Source organism: Eutrema salsugineum, unplaced genomic scaffold (assembly GCF_000478725.1).
Source record: "Eutrema salsugineum unplaced genomic scaffold, Eutsalg1_0 scaffold_15, whole genome shotgun sequence".
In the NCBI taxonomy this organism is placed as follows: domain Eukaryota; kingdom Viridiplantae; phylum Streptophyta; class Magnoliopsida; order Brassicales; family Brassicaceae; genus Eutrema; species Eutrema salsugineum.
This window is the reverse complement of record NW_006256867.1, coordinates 127857-145150: the sequence shown is the minus strand read 5'-3', so window position 1 is coordinate 145150 and position 17294 is coordinate 127857. Positions and strand designations below refer to the sequence as shown.

General features: G+C 39.0%; 5 protein-coding genes across 18 annotated transcripts; 2 read left to right on the top strand and 3 right to left on the bottom strand.

Moving 5' to 3' along the window:
- Positions 1 to 230: 230 nt before the first annotated feature.
- LOC18022055 (B-box zinc finger protein 18) lies at positions 231 to 2003 on the bottom strand. Of its 2 annotated transcripts, none has more exons than XM_024158406.1 (5): positions 1713 to 2003; positions 1184 to 1280; positions 976 to 1091; positions 705 to 878; positions 231 to 608 (listed from the first exon to the last, which is right to left on the bottom strand). In XM_024158406.1, exons 1-5 carry the CDS (start codon positions 1803 to 1805, stop codon positions 450 to 452), a joined length of 639 nt encoding a protein of 212 aa, XP_024014174.1. In that variant the 5' UTR covers positions 1806 to 2003; the 3' UTR covers positions 231 to 449. The 2 variants fall into 2 exon arrangements, with proteins under 2 accessions (XP_024014174.1, XP_006404571.1); XM_006404508.2 differs by having other exon boundaries at positions 235 to 614.
- Positions 2004 to 4280: 2277 nt separating this feature from the next.
- On the top strand, positions 4281 to 10210 carry LOC18022008 (kinesin-like protein KIN-7E). 11 transcript variants are annotated; one of them, XM_024158356.1, is made up of 16 exons: positions 4281 to 4508; positions 4926 to 4979; positions 5761 to 5825; positions 6045 to 6279; positions 6569 to 6658; positions 6739 to 6839; positions 6927 to 7040; positions 7129 to 7210; positions 7314 to 7381; positions 7470 to 7535; positions 7627 to 7751; positions 7907 to 8243; positions 8352 to 8450; positions 8556 to 9206; positions 9282 to 9592; positions 9662 to 10210. In XM_024158356.1, exons 4-16 carry the CDS (start codon positions 6060 to 6062, stop codon positions 9984 to 9986), a joined length of 2589 nt encoding a protein of 862 aa, XP_024014124.1. In that variant the 5' UTR covers positions 4281 to 4508; positions 4926 to 4979; positions 5761 to 5825; positions 6045 to 6059; the 3' UTR covers positions 9987 to 10210. The 11 variants fall into 11 exon arrangements, with proteins under 11 accessions (XP_024014124.1, XP_024014127.1, XP_024014129.1 ...); XM_024158359.1 differs by having other exon boundaries at positions 5992 to 6279; positions 6573 to 6658; positions 6743 to 6839; XM_024158361.1 differs by having other exon boundaries at positions 5992 to 6279; positions 6743 to 6839.
- An 845-nt stretch (positions 10211 to 11055) lies between these two features.
- Positions 11056 to 11579, bottom strand: LOC18022007 (30S ribosomal protein S31, mitochondrial). The gene has a single exon (XM_006404506.2). The coding sequence runs from the start codon at positions 11531 to 11533 to the stop codon at positions 11237 to 11239; it is 297 nt and encodes a 98-aa protein (XP_006404569.1). The 5' UTR covers positions 11534 to 11579; the 3' UTR covers positions 11056 to 11236.
- A 139-nt stretch (positions 11580 to 11718) lies between these two features.
- On the top strand, positions 11719 to 14327 carry LOC18022006 (epimerase family protein SDR39U1 homolog, chloroplastic). Its single transcript, XM_006404505.2, has 12 exons — positions 11719 to 11854; positions 11946 to 11999; positions 12188 to 12263; positions 12437 to 12496; positions 12625 to 12743; positions 12827 to 12871; positions 12974 to 13052; positions 13145 to 13206; positions 13378 to 13480; positions 13581 to 13641; positions 13725 to 13795; positions 13880 to 14327. The coding sequence occupies exons 1-12, from the start codon at positions 11774 to 11776 to the stop codon at positions 14119 to 14121; spliced, it is 1053 nt and encodes a 350-aa protein (XP_006404568.1). The 5' UTR covers positions 11719 to 11773; the 3' UTR covers positions 14122 to 14327.
- A 179-nt stretch (positions 14328 to 14506) lies between these two features.
- LOC18022005 (ubiquitin recognition factor in ER-associated degradation protein 1) lies at positions 14507 to 17214 on the bottom strand. 3 transcript variants are annotated; one of them, XM_006404504.2, is made up of 10 exons: positions 17156 to 17214; positions 16583 to 16638; positions 16388 to 16468; positions 16171 to 16195; positions 16031 to 16063; positions 15815 to 15936; positions 15590 to 15720; positions 15239 to 15459; positions 14883 to 15142; positions 14507 to 14790 (listed from the first exon to the last, which is right to left on the bottom strand). In XM_006404504.2, the coding sequence occupies exons 2-10, from the start codon at positions 16583 to 16585 to the stop codon at positions 14692 to 14694; spliced, it is 975 nt and encodes a 324-aa protein (XP_006404567.1). In that variant the 5' UTR covers positions 16586 to 16638; positions 17156 to 17214; the 3' UTR covers positions 14507 to 14691. The 3 variants fall into 3 exon arrangements, with proteins under 3 accessions (XP_006404567.1, XP_024014133.1, XP_024014132.1); XM_024158365.1 differs by having other exon boundaries at positions 17136 to 17159; XM_024158364.1 differs by lacking the exon at positions 17156 to 17214 and adding an exon at positions 16727 to 17129.
- Between the last annotated feature and the right edge of the window lie 80 nt (positions 17215 to 17294).

Sequence of the window (17294 nt, the reverse complement as noted above, 5' to 3'; positions counted from 1 at the left end):
TGACAATAACACAACATCTGATACAAGAATAAAGTGAATAAAAACACCAAGTAATATGTGTATGATGCAAAAAAATTCTAGTTTGGTTTACAAGAAAAGATTTAGCGAGAAATATAAATTGAGTACTGGGAGATTGCAGTCGAAGGTCATGTCTATCTCAAACAGCTCATCTTTATAACAAATGAAAATTTAGAAAACCAGAGTAAGCTCAGAGTTGAGGTCTCAACAAAGTTAGGCAGAGAGATCTATTAGGCATAGTTCTATCAAGAATTAAGATATAACTTATGAAGAATCGTTTATACACAATCTCTTCCAAGGTTTTTTTATATCTAAATGATCAATTCACAAAAGAAAGAAAAAAGAGAAGAGATAAAGAAAAAGACATTTTGTTTCAGATCTTAACTTATCTTAACGTTTCCTCTGAGCCCTTTAAGCTAAATTCTTCAAAACTAAAAGAGAACGCACAAGATATTTCCTTGTTCTTGCGTGCTTACAAGGTTCCTACTTGATCTTGTGTATCTGTGATCACCTTTCTGACTCTCTTTTAACCGTCCAACGGGTACCACACCAGCAGGATCATGATTGTTTACACTATTTACATCGAAACCCTGCTCCTTAAGAAAAACAAAACACACAAACAAAAAGTTTAAAACACCGAAAAACAAAAAATTGAGCCATGATTATGGTCCTCTATATACGCGTACTTGGTGGTTTGATCCAGGCTCGTGTACTCTTTGAGGGTTGGAGTTAAGATCGATCATATTGTGATCACCATTCCCATTTAATTCTTGACCGCGACCGGATGAAACCTTTTGACGGTTTGCCTCCTTGCACCGTAATCCCAGTTCATCGGCGTGATTAGGCTTATCGCCTGGAAACTATGAAGAAAACAACAACACATTGTAAAGAATATACTCAAAAGATCACAGATCAAGAATGCTTCAAGATCCTCAAAACTGATATCAAAATACAAACCTCAATCCTCTGTCTCAGCAATAGAAACCGCTTGTGCGTTCTCTTGCCGCCAACATGTACAACCATGTCACATTGTAGACAAAGGGAACTACCGTCTGTCTCACAGTAAAAGAAGGCTGCTCATCGATGAAAACAAGCAAGCGACTCAGAAACACCAAAATCTCTTTTTTTTTCTTTATACCTCAAAGAAAAGAGAGAGGATCAATACCTGGTGCATTTTCGCAAATGTCACAGCTTGGGGCATTGCTTGGATCAGCCAAGCCTACACGTACATGTCGACTAGCCAGCTTGTTGCACATATGAACCTGAAGCCAACAAACAATATGTTTCTCTCTTACAAGTTATAAGACAATTGATATCTATTCTTATGAACACACTTCTCAATCAAACACATTTCAGATCTCTTAGAGCTGCAATAGAGTGACTGTAAAGTGTTGTCACAAGCGAATGCAATATGCAAAGTGCAAACACTAAAGACATACATTACAATACAAAGTCACTCAAATCTAGTGTTGATGAACATATATGATCGTTAAGAATGAAAACGCAACCAGAGAACATCTATTGTTGAATCAGAAACCGCTTAATTTACTGAATTGATACAGCTTTTTGGCCATCTTCGAGTTACAAAAAACCCCGCAATCTATAAATTTAGCACTGCAGATAGGAATTGCCTCGAAAGTTTCAAACTTTTTGCATTGGTTGAGGTAAGAGATGTTTCAGATAAAGTAAGTTACTTTTTCGTCGCATGAGCAACAGAGGGCAGCTTCGTCGGCGGCGCAGAAGACGATTGCGGCGGCGTTCTCACAGGCATCGCACAAAATTCGCATGATTTTTTAAAAATATATATAAACTCACGATTCTCGTTATCTTTGGACGATTAAACCCACTTGCAAAGTTTGCATCTTCTGTCAAACCCAGATTCCGATTGTTGACGGAAAAGAAATTTGATTGATTAAAGGAAGCTGTAGATATTGGGTTAAGGATACGATGAAGCAGCTTCCTTTTTTAGGGCAATGGAGGGAAGCAGAGAGAGAGAGACAGAAGCAGATATATAATAAATATGATGGACTTACCAGACGTTGAGAGTAGCAACTTTTGTGTACTCGCTCTATCTCCCGTTTACTTTTGACACATATTTTTTCTCTCAACGAACTGATTGTATAGTCGACACTAGACCTAAAATAGTGACAAAAAAAAACAACTATCCATTTTAAAATTTTTTTAAAAATTAGACGTATTTTAGGTCGATTTTAAAATAATGAGTGCTATATGAAACAAATTTTATATAGTGACAAAAAAACGATTCATACTGTATGCTTTTATCCCTTTTTTTCTTCATTATGTCTCTTTTTTTTTTTTATCACTTTGGCTAAGGAAGCTTTGAGTTGTATGAACATTTTACTCCTACTTTAGAGCCTTAAGTATTTATAAGACTCCCCCTTTGATATAATAAATAGAGTCGGATTATCTCACATAGTTTCTATTGCACAAATTTATAATGTCAGAAATACTTAATAATATAATGTTACACTAAAACTTTTTTTTTTCGAAATAAATTGTTCCATAATTGAAAAGTCTATCTAAAGGACAAAAGGAAAATGATACAGTATAATAAATCTAAGATAGGGTCAGAGTCTAGGGACCCCATGGCAAAGGAGAGACTTCAGTAGACTAGACAAAAGAACTGTAAGTGCTGTTTCCTTCATTTTGTTGAGTTTGTAGAATGTTGGAGTTCATCTCTTCTCGTCCATGGAAATGTCTAATATATCTGGCAATTCGTAATCAATTCCAAGCTTTTTTTTTTATATAATTGGTTGTACAGAAGTAGAGTGTTGTACGATAGGCTAGTTTTAGGTAAGAAATATTAACAGGAGGAAAGAAATAAGGGCCACACGAGAAATTGAAAGAAGAAGAAGAAGTAAAAGGTAGGGTCAAAAGCATCAACAGCCATTGAATTTGGTGGTGAAGAAGTAATTTGTCGTTTCCAAGTAAGTTTGTTTTTTCCAGTTTCCCTATTATGTCCCAAATATTCGATTTTGACTAAAATATAAAAATCCAATTTATTGGAAAGATTTTTTTTTTTCGTCGGTCCAATCAATGATCTAGATATTTATAGAGTTTAATAGCCTTTTTATATCTTGATTGTCCATGGTTGTGGACCTTGTGGTAATGTTATCCGTACTAGTTATGGTATAAATTTGCTGTTTGCACCTCTCTCCTTTTTTGTGCAATATGTAGCTTGGCGAAACCGCGTAAGTAGTCATTCATAATAGTTTCACATATCAAAGGTAAAATTATCTATCACAAAATGTGATGTATGTAAAACCCGTTTGTCGGAAATATTTGTAGAAATGTAAAACTATATGTTATAGAATCGTCCATGTAAATAATCTTGTAATTGTAAAAGAAATAATTCAAACGATGGAAACAAATGGGTGTCCCAAATTGTTAACGATACCCACCTTAGCTGCTTCATCATCCCCGCACAATCGTCCTTTTCCCTTTGTCTCTCAACGTTCAAATACGCAAAAATTATGTGCCCATAGTTTTGGGTCTTGAAATCCATAGAATAACGGGCTTTTGTGTGTAAGCCCATACACTGGTGTGCATGAATAAATTTCATGTCATACATAAATGTTTTATTAACTCTATAAAATGGGGCACCATAGTCAAACATTTATAAAGTTATGTCAAGTTAGTTATACATTGGTGTCAGAATTTAGAGTGAAATTTTAGTTTGTGTAAATTGGGATGATAAATTTTAATGTAATTATCTTACGAATTAAGCACATGGGGCATTAATTACAGTGGATAGGGTTTATGGCTTTTGACTTTATCTGCGGTTTCGTTTTGGTTTAATTTTGTTAATATGTGCATGCAAATACTTATACTATATGATAAATGGACCGACAAAAAGGAGAAAAGCGATCCGTGATTTTCGCTATCTCTTTTACTTAATTTCACGTTTGTTCGGTAAAATGGGATATCAGTACAGTTTTAAGGACTCGTCAACAAGAAGGGAAAACTCTTTATCGTGGAGAGAGTCCTCGTCTCCATAAAACCTTTGGGCTACGGACCTTTCAACGGCTATTTTAAAGCAGCGGGCCTTGTGACACGTGTCAGTTGTGTAAGTAAATGAGAAGATCGGGAACAATAAATTGAAGGGGAAAAAAAAGCGAACGGCCATTGCTTTTAATGCACGTGGCAGCTTTCTCAGATTCCCGACAACGTTCCAGGGGTAAAATAGGAATTTTCAAATGGTATCTTCCTTCCACCGCACTCTCTCTCTCTCTCTCGGCTCAAAGGAAATAGAAAAAAAAAGGAGTGTGAGAGAGAGAGGCGCCTCCCTGCCTACGAGAGATTTGCGGGACCAAATCAATGCCCCCATTGGTCCCTCCTTGAGTGAGAGTGACAGTGTGTGAGAGAGAGAGAGCCCATGGAGACTTTTTAGAGAGAGAGATAGAGGAAATCATCAGGCAGAGGAACACGACGACGCAGCACCAGGATTGAGTAGAAGACGAAGATGAAGGGTACTGTGATTCTCTTTCTATGTATCTCTTTCTCTCCGGATTTTTCGCACTACTGTTAGAGATCCTGGGTTCGACATCGATTTTCCAATCCCATTGTTTCATCGGGTCCTAGATTTCTCAAATTTTTCTTCTCCGATTTCTGATTTTGGGCGAAACCTTCATTTTCTTTTGAGGGTTTTTCCCCAGCTTGTTGAAGCTTGGAATTTTATCTCCGTTTTAATTACTTATCCCCTATTTTCTTAGATCGAGATTGCTATTTTTGGTAGTTTTTTTTGTTGGAGAACACTTCGGCATTTTATCTGGATTTGCTTGATAGATTCAGATACTATATTTTTGGGGATATTGAATCTCCGATTACACCCTCAAAATCAATTCTACGTGTTTATTAATGCTGAAATCTGTGGTGGTATGTTTCAGACTAGAGCTTCTACAGACACGACATCACTTTGGGGAAGAAGACAACTCAACAAGGTATAGGCCCTCTCTCTATGTAAATGCAATACCCATATTTTCAACATCTTGACGCAAAATATACATTTGTTTGTTACTTTGTTTACACACATTATGTGATGAACAATAGAAGATTTAGGGTTTAGTGTTAAGATGGAGATGCTTATTTTAGATTATTTTACATTCGAGCGAGTCAAATCAAATATTATTTTAAATTATCATTTTTAATGTTTCTTTTGTTACATTTTGGATTGTTAAAGAGATAACTCAGATGCACTGGTAAGAAAGACTTGTGGATACAACAATTAAAATATAAATTCTATCTTTTTCTGTCTGCTTTTGCGTGTGTAAGATTACAATCAAAGTACTTAGAATATGATAGCTTTTCCTTTTTTTTAGTTCTTCCTTTTCCTTTATACTATATTATGCATTTCAACAGAGAAGGGTGGTTTGTGGGGCCATTTATTACTTATTGTTCCATTAAAGAAACTTTAGATTGATGATGCATGACTTCGTTTTCAAGCATAGTGGGTGACCACTACTGAAAAAAAGTCGGTAATCTTTTTTGTTTGTTCTTCAGTTAAAAGGTTGATCACCTTCTAAGTAAACTCTGTCGTTGATATTCTAATAACAGTATCCCTGTTAATAAGTAATAAGTCATCTCTCTTTCGGTTTCTTTTTCTTTCTGTTTAAGTTGTGAGTTGAAGAAAATTTGGAGTCCGGTGTTTAATTTCAGTGCAATCGACATTCTTTGACATTATGAGTTTGCTTTGTGGAATTATTCAAATTTTCTCTTCTTTAGGGGAACACTAAGGGCTTTTTCTAGGCATGCTTCTTGTGTTAACCTCTTGTCTCTGGTTTGGTAAGGTGAGATGTCTGAGCTTTATCATTTCTTAATGGTTGTGTTAGTTGGAAAATCAGGACTCTTTTGGTCTCTTTTCAGAGCTATTCTGCTCTTCAAATCTTTCAGCAGTCGCTAAAATATGAATGGAATTTTGCAAATCCATCCAAATTAACGTCTGAACTGTTTCAGGAAAACGAGTTCGAGTTTCCTCTGCTTATAGAACTCATTGTTCATCGTTGTAGTCTGACAAGTGACCGATGGGAGCGATTGCTGGAGAAGAGCTGAAGAAAATGGATAAGACACAGGTGCCTATTGCCCGGGAAGAGAAGATATTGGTTCTGGTGAGACTGAGACCTCTCAACGAGAAAGAGATCTTGGCTAATGAAGCTGCAGATTGGGAATGCATCAATGACACCACCGTATTATACAGAAACACGTTGCGTGAAGGCTCAACTTTTCCTTCTGCATACTCATTTGGTAAGAATTACAGTGGTGTTTGTAGTTTAATCTCTTCAATGTACCTAAATCAGCTTCAGTTTTTTGGTTTCTTTGATACATTAAACAAGTATCTACTGCTCCTGATCCCGAAAATCTTACCTTTCATCCAAAACTATTTTATGGTATCATCTTTTGTTGACAGTGCATAATTTGCAATGTTCTAACTTCTTACATAAACTTAATTTTACCCGGCGTTGTCTCCTTGATTTTCAAGCTTGTCATATCCATTAGTTGATTTGTGGATGCTCTTTTGACATTTTGGTGACAGATAGAGTGTACCGAGGAGAATGCCCAACCAGACAAGTCTACGAGGATGGCCCCAAGGAAGTTGCTCTCTCGGTTGTCAAAGGAATCAACTGTAAGCTTCCTCAATTGTTGTGATGACGTAGAAATCGATAGCTTCAAAAGCTAAGTGATTCAATAATTATTGTTTCCCAGCTAGTATTTTCGCATATGGTCAGACGAGCAGTGGAAAGACATACACCATGACTGGTATAACTGAGTATGCTGTGGCTGACATATTTGACTATATATTTAAGGTACTGCTAAAAATTCAAGTCTGATATTTTACCCATACTACTTTGTTATGTATTCTTCTTTTTCACTGATTGCACTGGACGTTGCAGCATGAAGATCGGGCGTTTGTTGTGAAATTTTCGGCTATAGAGATCTACAATGAGGCCATACGAGATCTTCTTAGCCCGGATAGTACACCACTGAGGCTACGAGATGACCCTGAGGTGAAGATTGTTGTTTTTCTTCTTATTGCGAAATCTTTTATGTAATAAATCTTGCGTGACTCTTCTAGTGTTTTTTTCTGCTATTTAGAAAGGGGCCGTCGTTGAAAAAACCACAGAGGAAATCCTGAGAGACTGGAACCATTTGAAGGATCTTATCTCTGTTTGTGAAGGTAATAACCTCAGAAAGTCCACCGATTTTCCATTTCTACGATCAGTTGATAGTGTTGCCTGAATAGAATCTCTTGTCACGTTTCCTTGTTGTACTTATTGCAGCGCAGCGGAAGATTGGTGAAACCTCATTGAATGAGAGAAGTTCAAGATCTCATCAAATTATCAAACTAGTAAACCTCTATTCTATCACTTTATAAGGGTCAAAGATTCCCCTCTTTTTTTACTTAGTGTCTTACCTAAATTGTTAACTTTTTGTAGACAGTTGAAAGCTCTGCTCGTGAGTTCTTAGGCAAAGAAAACTCAACCACTCTCATGGCGAGTGTGGTATGTACTCATATGCTTTATCTACATTGGTTCATAACATAGTAAGCTTTGCCGAATCATCTTGTTTGTGCTCATTGTTTCTTATGTACAGAATTTCATTGATTTAGCGGGGAGCGAGCGCGCATCGCAGGCTTTATCAGCTGGTGCAAGACTTAAGGAGGGTTGCCATATTAATCGAAGTTTGCTGACTCTAGGAACTGTGATACGCAAACTCAGGTGTGGAAGTGATACTTTGGCTGACACTTAACCGTACTACTTGTACCATATGCCACAGATACATTGACCAAACAAAAGACGTGTTTTACAAGAATCTGTATTTGTCTTTCTCAAACTTAATGTGCATTAATATAAAGACTGTCAACATGATGCAGCAAGGGAAGACAAGGACACATCAACTATCGAGACTCCAAGCTCACACGCATTCTTCAGCCGTGCTTGGGGGGCAATGCCAGAACCGCAATAGTATGCACGCTTAGTCCAGCAAGGAGCCATGTGGAGCAGACTAGAAACACGCTCTTGTTTGCCTGCTGTGCCAAGGAAGTCACCACGAAGGCACAGATCAATGTTGTCATGTCAGACAAGGCTTTGGTGAAGCAACTACAGCGTGAGCTGGCCAGGCTCGAGAGCGAGCTGAGGAACCCAGCCCCTGCCACCTCAAGCTGCGATTGTGGGGTTGCGCTGAGAAAGAAAGATCTTCAGATACAAAAGGTGTGTGCTTTAATGAAACCCCAGAAGTAATTTCTACAGATCCTTTTTTGTGCTATGTTGATTTTGGGATAGTTGGGTTTCTTCTGACTAAGGTTTGATGTTGTGCAGATGGAGAAGCAGCTCGCAGAAATGACTAAACAGCGGGATCTTGCTCAATCTCGGCTTGAAGATTTCATGAGGATGGTCGAACATGATGAGTCTTCGAAGGTATCTCAGTTCAATCGACATATGATCCAATAATCGGATAAGCTCTTTAGATTTGATGGCGTTTTTAGCGCAACCGATTGCTTAATTTTTTCCTCTCTTTCAAAGGCTGGAACTCCGCATTTCCGTAACCGTACCAACAAATGGGAGGATGTTTCAGTGTCAGAGACATCAGGCGTGGTTGATCCTGACAGGACCAGTTTCATAACAGATGGCACGTCAACGCCTCTGTCGACGGCAAGAGCTCCAGATAGGTCTCACTCTGACGAGGATCTGGAGGAGGAATCGTCGCCTGATCGAACAGGAGATCAATCAGAAGAATACTGCAAAGAAGTACAATGCATTGAGATGGAAGAATCAGCCAGTGACATTATTAACAATGATGAAGGAAGGACAGACGCAGAAACACATGTGGGCCACAGTGCAGCGGCAAACGGTGGAACAGGTCTCGCGCAAAACAGGAATGCATCAAGTGTTAGAAGCGTCAGGGTGAGGAAGAGTTGGAGCCGCGGAGATACCGTGCCAGGCACAAGCACTCCTCCTGATGCCCTGGAGATGGACTACCCTGGAAGACCGGAGGGTCATGGTGTTGCGTTTCCTGATTTAGAGTTCGGTTCGGGTAGGAAGTTGTTGAGGAATGATTCAATGTCCTCTCGCGGAAGCGATTCCACTGAGGCACACAGCGTTGGAACACCAATGGTGGGAGATGATGGAGGTATCACCAGCATCCGGTCATTTGTTGAAGGACTCAAGGAGATGGTATTCAACTTCTGTGTCAAACCACGTATTCAAATCTAATATGATTCAACCTCTGACTTAAGCTTTGCGTTTCAGGTTTCGGATCCTGAGAATTCAGGGAAAATAGAAAAGAACATCGGTCTGGACGCTATGGAGAAAGAAGAGTCTGGGACAATGACGAACTGGTCGGAGGAGTTCGACAGACAAAGAGAACAAATTTTAGGGCTGTGGCAGACATGTCATGTCTCGTTGGTGCATAGAACATACTTCTTCTTGCTCTTCACGGGAGATCAAGCGGATTCGATATACATCCGAGTAGAGCTAAGGAGGCTCTCCTTTATGAAAGAAAGCTTCTCTCAGGGGAACCAAGCCTTCGAAAGAGGACAAACACTCACAGTAGCTTCAAGGTACTTTTTAGCATTTGCGCTATAGACAGGTAATGTTTTGTTAACCGCTCGTTTTGGTTTTTGTTGTAGTCTGAAGGCGCTTCAGAAGGAGAGACGGATGCTAAGCAAGCTGGTCGGAAAGAGGTTTTCTGGAGAAGAAAGGAAGAGACTTTACGAGAAGTTTGGGATTGATGTGAACTCGAGACGGCGGAGGTTGCAGCTGGCTAACCAGCTCTGGAGTAAGCCCAAGGACTTAATCCACACGGTGGAAAGTGCAGCCGTCGTAGCGAAGCTCGTTAGGTTCGTGGAGCAAGGAAGAGCTATGAAGGAGATGTTTGGTCTGAGCTTCACGCCTCCGCTTCCTGCAACTCGGAAATCACTTAGCTGGAAGAAAAGCATGGCCACGCTTTTTTAATAATGCAACACGTTTATATAAAAAATGGTTTCTGAGGTTTGTGTGTAAATCTTTTAGGTGGGTTCTTGTTGGTTTTGATGTTTGATGAAAAAGATTTCTTAGGTGATGTTTCCGCAGCTGGACTAAGCTTTAAGGGGTTCTATCTGTTTGTATTACTTTATTGGGGGTTTTTGGAAACAGAGAATTATCTAATTCTGATGTCTTCTTGGTGATGTGATATCGAATTATCAACTCTTGACCAAAATCTCATTACGGTTACGATTTTCTTTACGATTCATGCGCTTTGCCAAGTCCAATATGAACTACTATTCTAGACCCCAATGAGCCCAAAAGAACTATCGGTTTCTAAACACTGTCGTTTTAGAATTGAAAACACCTAAAATTTAGTGAAACCATACACAGAGGTAACTTCTGTATTCGTTAAACAACACAATCTTTTGAAACTAATATGGAAAAATAAAAGCAGACTCATAGAGAACCTACAGATGATAGAATCCAAATTCAAAAAAAAAACTCAAATAAAAGAACAGCCAAGATTCTTTACATTTTACCCCAAAAAAAAAAACTATGATCAATAGCAGCAGCTACGAAAGAAAAAGGAAAAAATCTGTCGAACTAATTCTAATTTCCAGATCGCAATATATATATATATATATGATCATATTCACTCAATATGATAACTTGGAAAAAAATCTTCAAACAACAAAACAGGAAGCTAGACCATGAAACTCTCAGACCTCTTGTCATAATGCGAATAAAAACATTCAGTGAGACCAAACGAGTTATCAGCATTATCAAGTGCGATATGCAAAAAGACTGGTTTTCAATCAACTGGTCTCTCAAGCCAAAGTTTGTTATCCTACATTCAACTATCGATTCATCCAAACGATCATGATTTGACTTTCATTTTACACACATTCATACCAAAAGAGAAGTAAAAGCCAATTAAACAGCTCACAGTATTGATCTCTGTAGCTCTTATGAACTAATGCTGAAAACCAAAAACCTGAATTGGATCCCAAGAGATTCTGATCCCAAGTGAAGCTAGATCAGTCAAAAAGAGGGGTAATTTTGAGCCTCTAAAGCGCCAAAAAACGTATCAAACAAAAATACAGATCATGAATGCAGATGATGTTTGTATTCAACGATTCATGAAAAAGAAGTATACAGACGGTTTTAAGAACTGGTGATTCACCACTAAAGGCAACATTTTTTTGTGGCAAACGAGAAAACCCTAAGAGGAGAAACTTTCAGATGAGCTTGAAAGGGAGAGGCCAAGGAGTAGACCTGGGAACCTCGAGCTTGTCTTTGATTCTCTCGATCATCTTCTGCTTCTTCCCTCTCGAATTTCCGTACGATCCTTTGAACCTTTTCCCCTTCTTCGTCTTCTTATCCCCTCTCCCGCACAGATTCATCTCCGATGCTGCCGGAGCTGCAGACGCCGGAGATAACGACGAATACCTCACCGAAGAAGTCAATGCTGCAGACGTACGCTGCGTCATCATAATCCGTCGCGCCATCGCGCCGCACCACTGCATCGCCGCCATCTCTCTCTTTCTCTCTCTCTTCCTCTCTGTCTCTCACTCTAGACGAACATTTTTCATAGATTAAAACATGAGATTCACTTATGGGCCAGAAACGGCCCATATATTTTATTTAGATTTAATTGTGAAAGCCCACTAATGGCCCTGTTGATTTGGCTCTCTCTTTCAGTCTCTCTCTTCCCATATGTATGTGTCTCTCTACCATTCACTCACTGTTAGCGATCAAATCAAATCAGCGAAACGATGGAGCTTCTCTGCTCACCAACGTCTCTTTCCTCCTCCTTCGCTTTCTCATCTGCTCGTTTCGTTCATCCACCTTTCTCCGTACGCAATTTTGCTATCTTTTTTCGTGTGTGTAAACATTCTCCTTGTGGGATTTCAAAATCAGTGTTTTGATTGTTTACATTGTTTTTAGACGCCAGGGACAAGGAGGTTCATGGTTCTGTGTAGTTCCGATATATCCCAGAAGGTATTTCATTCAAATTCTCCATTTTTTACCTGAACCCATTGCATTAGATTATACATTTTGAACTAGAAAAGTCCATAGACATCGTTTGACCCTAAGAACAAAGTTTTGAAATATCAAAGTCCCTATCCAAACGTGGATGGATGTTCACCAGAGAGATTTTTTCTTTTTTTTTGGTTTGGTTTTCCCAGGAAAATCAGATGACAGTGTCAGTAACTGGAGCAACTGGATTTATCGGAAGACGATTGGTTCAGAGACTTCGAGCTGGTATTCTTCTTCTTTGCTTATATAGTGATGACACACATTCAGACTTTGTTATGACTTTACACCCTTTGTTCAATCCAATTATATTTTTTTTTTCAATTTTGATGCAAATGAGAGTTGGTTCTACTGGTATTCAAGTGTTTCTTAAATGGGTTTGTTCTTTATTCATTCCGCAGATAATCACTCTATCCGTGTCTTAACGCGCACTAAATCCAAAGCTGAGCATATATTTCCGGGTAAGAAGGTAATGACTGTTCTGCTTCTATTTCAACTAGGATCATAAATACACTTGTCTGTGATTACTTACTTATCTTATCCAATCGTTGATCTGATTCATCATCTACTTCTTGTTGGACTTTTTCAGCCAAGGACTTCCCGGGTATTGTGATTGCAGAAGAACCCGAGTGGAGAAACTGCATACAAGGCTCAACTGCTGTTGTGAACTTGGCTGGACTGCCTATTAGCACAAGGTGGTCTCCTGAGGTCAGTTTCTTCTTTCACGTTCCTCTAAAGTTTAATTGATGGTTTTACTCTTTTACCTTCTGATATATTTGCTTGCTATGCAGATCAAGAAAGAGATTAAGGACAGCCGAGTCCGTGTCACCTCTAAAGTTAGTGGTTAACGACTTTTCTGATTTTATTGTAGCTCCAAGCTGCGTTTTGGTAGTTCTTGTAATTAAAAGATATGTCTTATTGTTTGAAACTTCATGAAGGTTGTTGAGTTGATAAATAAATCACCTGTGGAGGCTCGACCTACCGTTCTAGTTAGCGCTACAGCTGTTGGTTACTATGGTCTGTCACAATCTTATGCCGAGTCAAACAAAGTTTCATACTCGTGAATCTGATCATGTCAATAAGAATCCTAACGGGCTTTACACTCTCAGGTACCAGTGAGACAGGAGTATTCAATGAAACGAGTCCATCAGGGAATGATTATCTTTCAGAGGTAAACGTCCTCGAATAAATTCCCTTGCAAAGTCTTAATCCCTTTTTTTTGGCGGTTTTGGTTCATGAACGTGACGGTGAAAGAGCCTGTACTTGGCGGTGATAGATGTCAATCTAACTCTATGTGCAAAGAATGTTGCTACGTTGATAAAATATGTACTTGTGTACTTAGGTTTGCAGAGAATGGGAAGCAACAGCACTGAAAGCGAATAAGGATGTAAGAGTAGCACTTATCCGCATTGGTGTTGTTCTGGGAAAAGATGGTGGGGCTTTAGGTACGTATTCTCTCTCTTGCTCTCAAACCCTAATGAAATGCGTTCGTGAAGGACCTAAATTTCTCTGCTGATCATGCAAGTCTTTTTTTTTGCATTGTAGCCATGATGATACCCTTTTTCCGAATGTTTGCTGGAGGACCTCTGGGTTCAGGACAACAATGGTAAACTCGAATTCTTTTTTCTGGTCATCTCTTGCCCCCTCCCTCCGAATCTTACGACCATTCTTGCCTAATTCACTGAGTAGGTTCTCTTGGATTCACGTGGATGACTTGGTGAATCTAATCTATGAGGCCCTCACTAAACCATCCTATCAAGGTAGCAACATACATACATAAATACTTGCTAGACTCATCTAAGTCAAACGCTAAAGTAGACTGCAACTGGTGTTGGTCGTTGTAGGAGTTATAAATGGGACTGCGCCAAACCCGGTTAGGCTTGGGGAGATGTGCCAGGAGCTAGGGATCGTTCTTGGTCGACCATCATGGCTACCAGTTCCTGACTTTGCACTCAAAGCTTTGCTCGGAGAAGGTTCCACTGTGGTTCTTGAAGGACAGAAGGTTCTACCTGTAAGAGCCAAAGAGCTCGGCTTTGAATTCAAGTACAAATACGTGAAAGATGCACTCAGAGCCATTATGCAGTAAGGTGACACATAGAGCATCGTTCGAGCATTAGATTTGGTCACAGTAAACAAGGGATTCTTTCTATATTTTGTCTGTTTGTTCTTTGAGTAAATTCGAGAGATGTATGTATTGGTAAAGTATTTTCCGTGATATCTCAGAGATATGATACCTGTAGAGGAACTCACAAGAAGAAGAAGATATGACTTGGTTCAAATCTATTTTCCTCAGACACAACTTCTTTCTCATCTATTGTGTTCTCGGTTCATAGTTGAGATTCAGTTTCCAAATCACAGACCCTCTTCGTCAGTCAATGACTTAGCTTCGAATTCATGAACAAGTATGTGAAAGAGGTGCTCAGAGTCTTATCTCCTGCAGTAAGAGGCAAGAACATGAAAGAGCAGAGAACTGAAGAAAGTTGCATTAAATCTGATAATAGAAAGCGATTTTCCCCCTCTCTCTCTCACATAGAACCAGAGAAGTAAAGCCAGAACTTTATTAAATTATTTGTTTTCTGATTCGAAGCACTAGTACTTATAATACACAACATGAGAGGATCATAAATAGTCTGAGCGAACTGATTGTGCGAGTTGATCAACCTCTCAATGAATATTTCTTTCCAGTGAAAGCTTGGAACTTAGGATCTTCTTTCTTCTCCTGTTCCTCCTGTTTTGTCTCTTTTCCAGCTCCAACCTGAAGAAAATTTTTTAAGAGGAACAATCATTTGTACTTGTCTCTCAATTCCATTGCAGTTTCTCATTCATCAAAAATGTTTATATGAATACCTTTGGAGCTTCTTTGGGAGTACGGTTTGCATTGGCACCAAACACAAGCTTTCCTTGAGCCTTTCGCGCAGATTTCTCTGAGCTACTTGCTACAGATGACTGTCCATTACCATTAGCAACAGCAGGTTGTTTGTCTTTTGAACTAGAGGATGAGAAAGAGGCAGGCGGGGGCTCATAGGAAAGAGGTCTCCCATCTAACCGTCGTCCAGATCCCGTGAAAGGGTTGAACTTTGGTTCAGGCTCAGCCACAACCTCCTCAGCTGTGAAATTTAGAAAGTAAGAAAACCCAATGATATATAACAACTAGAAGCTAAATAGTAACTCCATCTTACGATTCCATGTCCATTGTTACATACCTTTTGCCGGACCCTTAGCTGCAGCAGGTGCTGTGGGACGTTCAGGCTCCTTGTAATCAAGAGGAGGTGCAAAATCAACCTCACAGTCTGTTTCTATGATGCTGATTCCATTAGCAGGCTTTGTTTCAACTATATCTATAAAATATTTCTTATTGTTGTATGGAACCATAATGCTATCTCCAGTGGTTAGGCATGAGTAATTCCTCAAAGCAGTCTCCAAGCTGCAAGGTTCATTCAATCATCAGCAAGACACAGACGATATGGAAATACTTTTTAGACATTCTGCAAGCAATAATCAACATGAAATTGGGGAAAAGAAAGAAAAAAAGAGAGAACTAAATGAGGACTCACATGGCTTTTGGGTTAGATATATCCAGAAAGTCCGTAGTGTGGGGCTGTAGTTTAACATAAGTTCCCTTTGGAAGTGTGACATTTCTAACTCTCACAATGTCACCTTCTTGCAGTAGCAGATTCTGCATCATCTGGATTGGATCAAAGTAGCAAATAATTAGCGTATTGAAGCCGCATGATCCCCGAGTATTTCAATGGACAATCAAAAAGGAAACAGATACTTACCCAATATGGCATGTAAATCATGCCTTCTTCTGCAATGAACTCAAGGACTCCACAGTGAGACACACGTTCAATTCCAGCATTACGAAGCTCAAACAGCATCGGATAGTCAATATGCAAAGAGGCTGGAAATTTTCCTCGATATTAGCACTCTGATAATTGTTTTAAGTTTAACCCTTACTAAACAAAATTCAAAAGAGAAAGCAAGTAGTGGCATACCCAGACGATCAAGGGCTGATGGTGGCATTATAACTGAAAAACATTTTAACATAAGTCAAACTTCAAACTTGAACAAATGGAAATAGTAACATTGACTGGAAAACACACATCAGTGTCTAGATAACAAAAAAAAGTCTTACTCTTGTCTCCACTTTCGATTTGTGGCTGCAGGAAGAGAAAAGGAAACAGAGATTAGAAACTCGAAATTAAAGGTCAAGCATGAAGAATTCCAATCTCGAGTCTCAGCTTTGTTAAGAATTCAGACAGTGGAACATGAAGACGACAAAGATTTTAACATTACAAATTACTCCCAGGTTCAAGATATCAAATGAAAGAAGTAGACGGACGAAATCAAACCTTGTCAATAAAAGATGCCGGATAACACCGATAACTCTGCTCAAAGGTTGTGCCATGATAATGGTGGTATCCATCGAAAAACTGCATTGTGTTAAGTATTGGGGTTTAGACAAACCAGCGGATCATTAAGCTAGATTGAAAATCAACGGTTTTAAAAATAACCCTTTACGGCTAAAACCTGAAGAAGACACTTACCATAGTTTTGCTGGTGGACAAAAAGAGTAAGATAATGCAGGCAACCAAATTTCAACCTACAAACAAAGAAAATTCACACGAGTCAATTAGATGAATCACTGAGTGATTGGAATCAGAAAGTCCTAAATTTTAGGGTTTCATTACGCTAGCGAGAATGAACCGATAATCAATTGTGGGCAAACAATTCCATCCAGCCGGAGAATCAAATTCGGTGACTTTCCTAGATAACTAAAAACCTGATACCTCAAACTCGAATCTCCGCAACAGATAAGAAAACCTAAACTCGAAGAATGTCTAGAACCATCTAGAATTCACAAAATTTCACCTTTTGAAACCTACCCACCAACATCAAGATCCTTGGAAACCTAGATTATTCACCAATTCTTATAGGCCTCACCGAAAAAAAAAAAAAAAAAAAAGAAGAATCCGATCACAAATTCTGCTATATCGTATAAGCGCGAGGAGATCTATATACAAAACAAATCTGAGAAAACTTGGAATTGAAAGCTAGAGAGAGACGAAAACTAGGGAGAGTATCGATTGAGCTACCGACCACTAGAATCAATCAATTACCTGTGAGGGAGAAGAAAAGAAGAAGAAAAGGAAATTGATGCCCAACACAAGAAGAAGTTAACTTGGAATAATGTTCACGATTGATAAATATAGAACATACGGTGCGTATCGGGCCCTAGGATATTTTTTAGCCCATTGG

What these genes read in the sequence shown, in the direction of transcription:
- LOC18022055 (XM_006404508.2), bottom strand. Translation starts at nt 1,805, where the DNA reads ATGCGAATTTTGTGCGATGCCTGTGAGAACGCCGCCGCAATCGTCTTC. An exon ending in TGCTGAGACAGAGGATTGAG is followed by an intron (nt 879 to 975) that starts GTTTGTATTTTG and finishes TTTTCTTCATAG; the next exon opens with TTTCCAGGCGATAAGCCTAA. An exon ending in AGCCTGGATCAAACCACCAA is followed by an intron (nt 615 to 704) that starts GTACGCGTATAT and finishes GTTTTTCTTAAG; the next exon opens with GAGCAGGGTTTCGATGTAAA.
- LOC18022008 (XM_024158354.1), top strand. Translation starts at nt 6,060, where the DNA reads ATGGGAGCGATTGCTGGAGAAGAGCTGAAGAAAATGGATAAGACACAG. An exon ending in TCTTATCTCTGTTTGTGAAG is followed by an intron (nt 7,211 to 7,313) that starts GTAATAACCTCA and finishes TACTTATTGCAG; the next exon opens with CGCAGCGGAAGATTGGTGAA. An exon ending in CCACTCTCATGGCGAGTGTG is followed by an intron (nt 7,536 to 7,626) that starts GTATGTACTCAT and finishes TCTTATGTACAG; the next exon opens with AATTTCATTGATTTAGCGGG.
- LOC18022007 (XM_006404506.2), bottom strand. Translation starts at nt 11,533, where the DNA reads ATGGCGGCGATGCAGTGGTGCGGCGCGATGGCGCGACGGATTATGATG.
- LOC18022006 (XM_006404505.2), top strand. Translation starts at nt 11,774, where the DNA reads ATGGAGCTTCTCTGCTCACCAACGTCTCTTTCCTCCTCCTTCGCTTTC. An exon ending in GGAATGATTATCTTTCAGAG is followed by an intron (nt 13,207 to 13,377) that starts GTAAACGTCCTC and finishes TTGTGTACTTAG; the next exon opens with GTTTGCAGAGAATGGGAAGC. An exon ending in AAAAGATGGTGGGGCTTTAG is followed by an intron (nt 13,481 to 13,580) that starts GTACGTATTCTC and finishes TTTGCATTGTAG; the next exon opens with CCATGATGATACCCTTTTTC.
- LOC18022005 (XM_006404504.2), bottom strand. An exon ending in TGATTTACATGCCATATTGG is followed by an intron (nt 15,721 to 15,814) that starts GTAAGTATCTGT and finishes GATCCAATCCAG; the next exon opens with ATGATGCAGAATCTGCTACT. An exon ending in ATATCTAACCCAAAAGCCAT is followed by an intron (nt 15,460 to 15,589) that starts GTGAGTCCTCAT and finishes TGAACCTTGCAG; the next exon opens with CTTGGAGACTGCTTTGAGGA.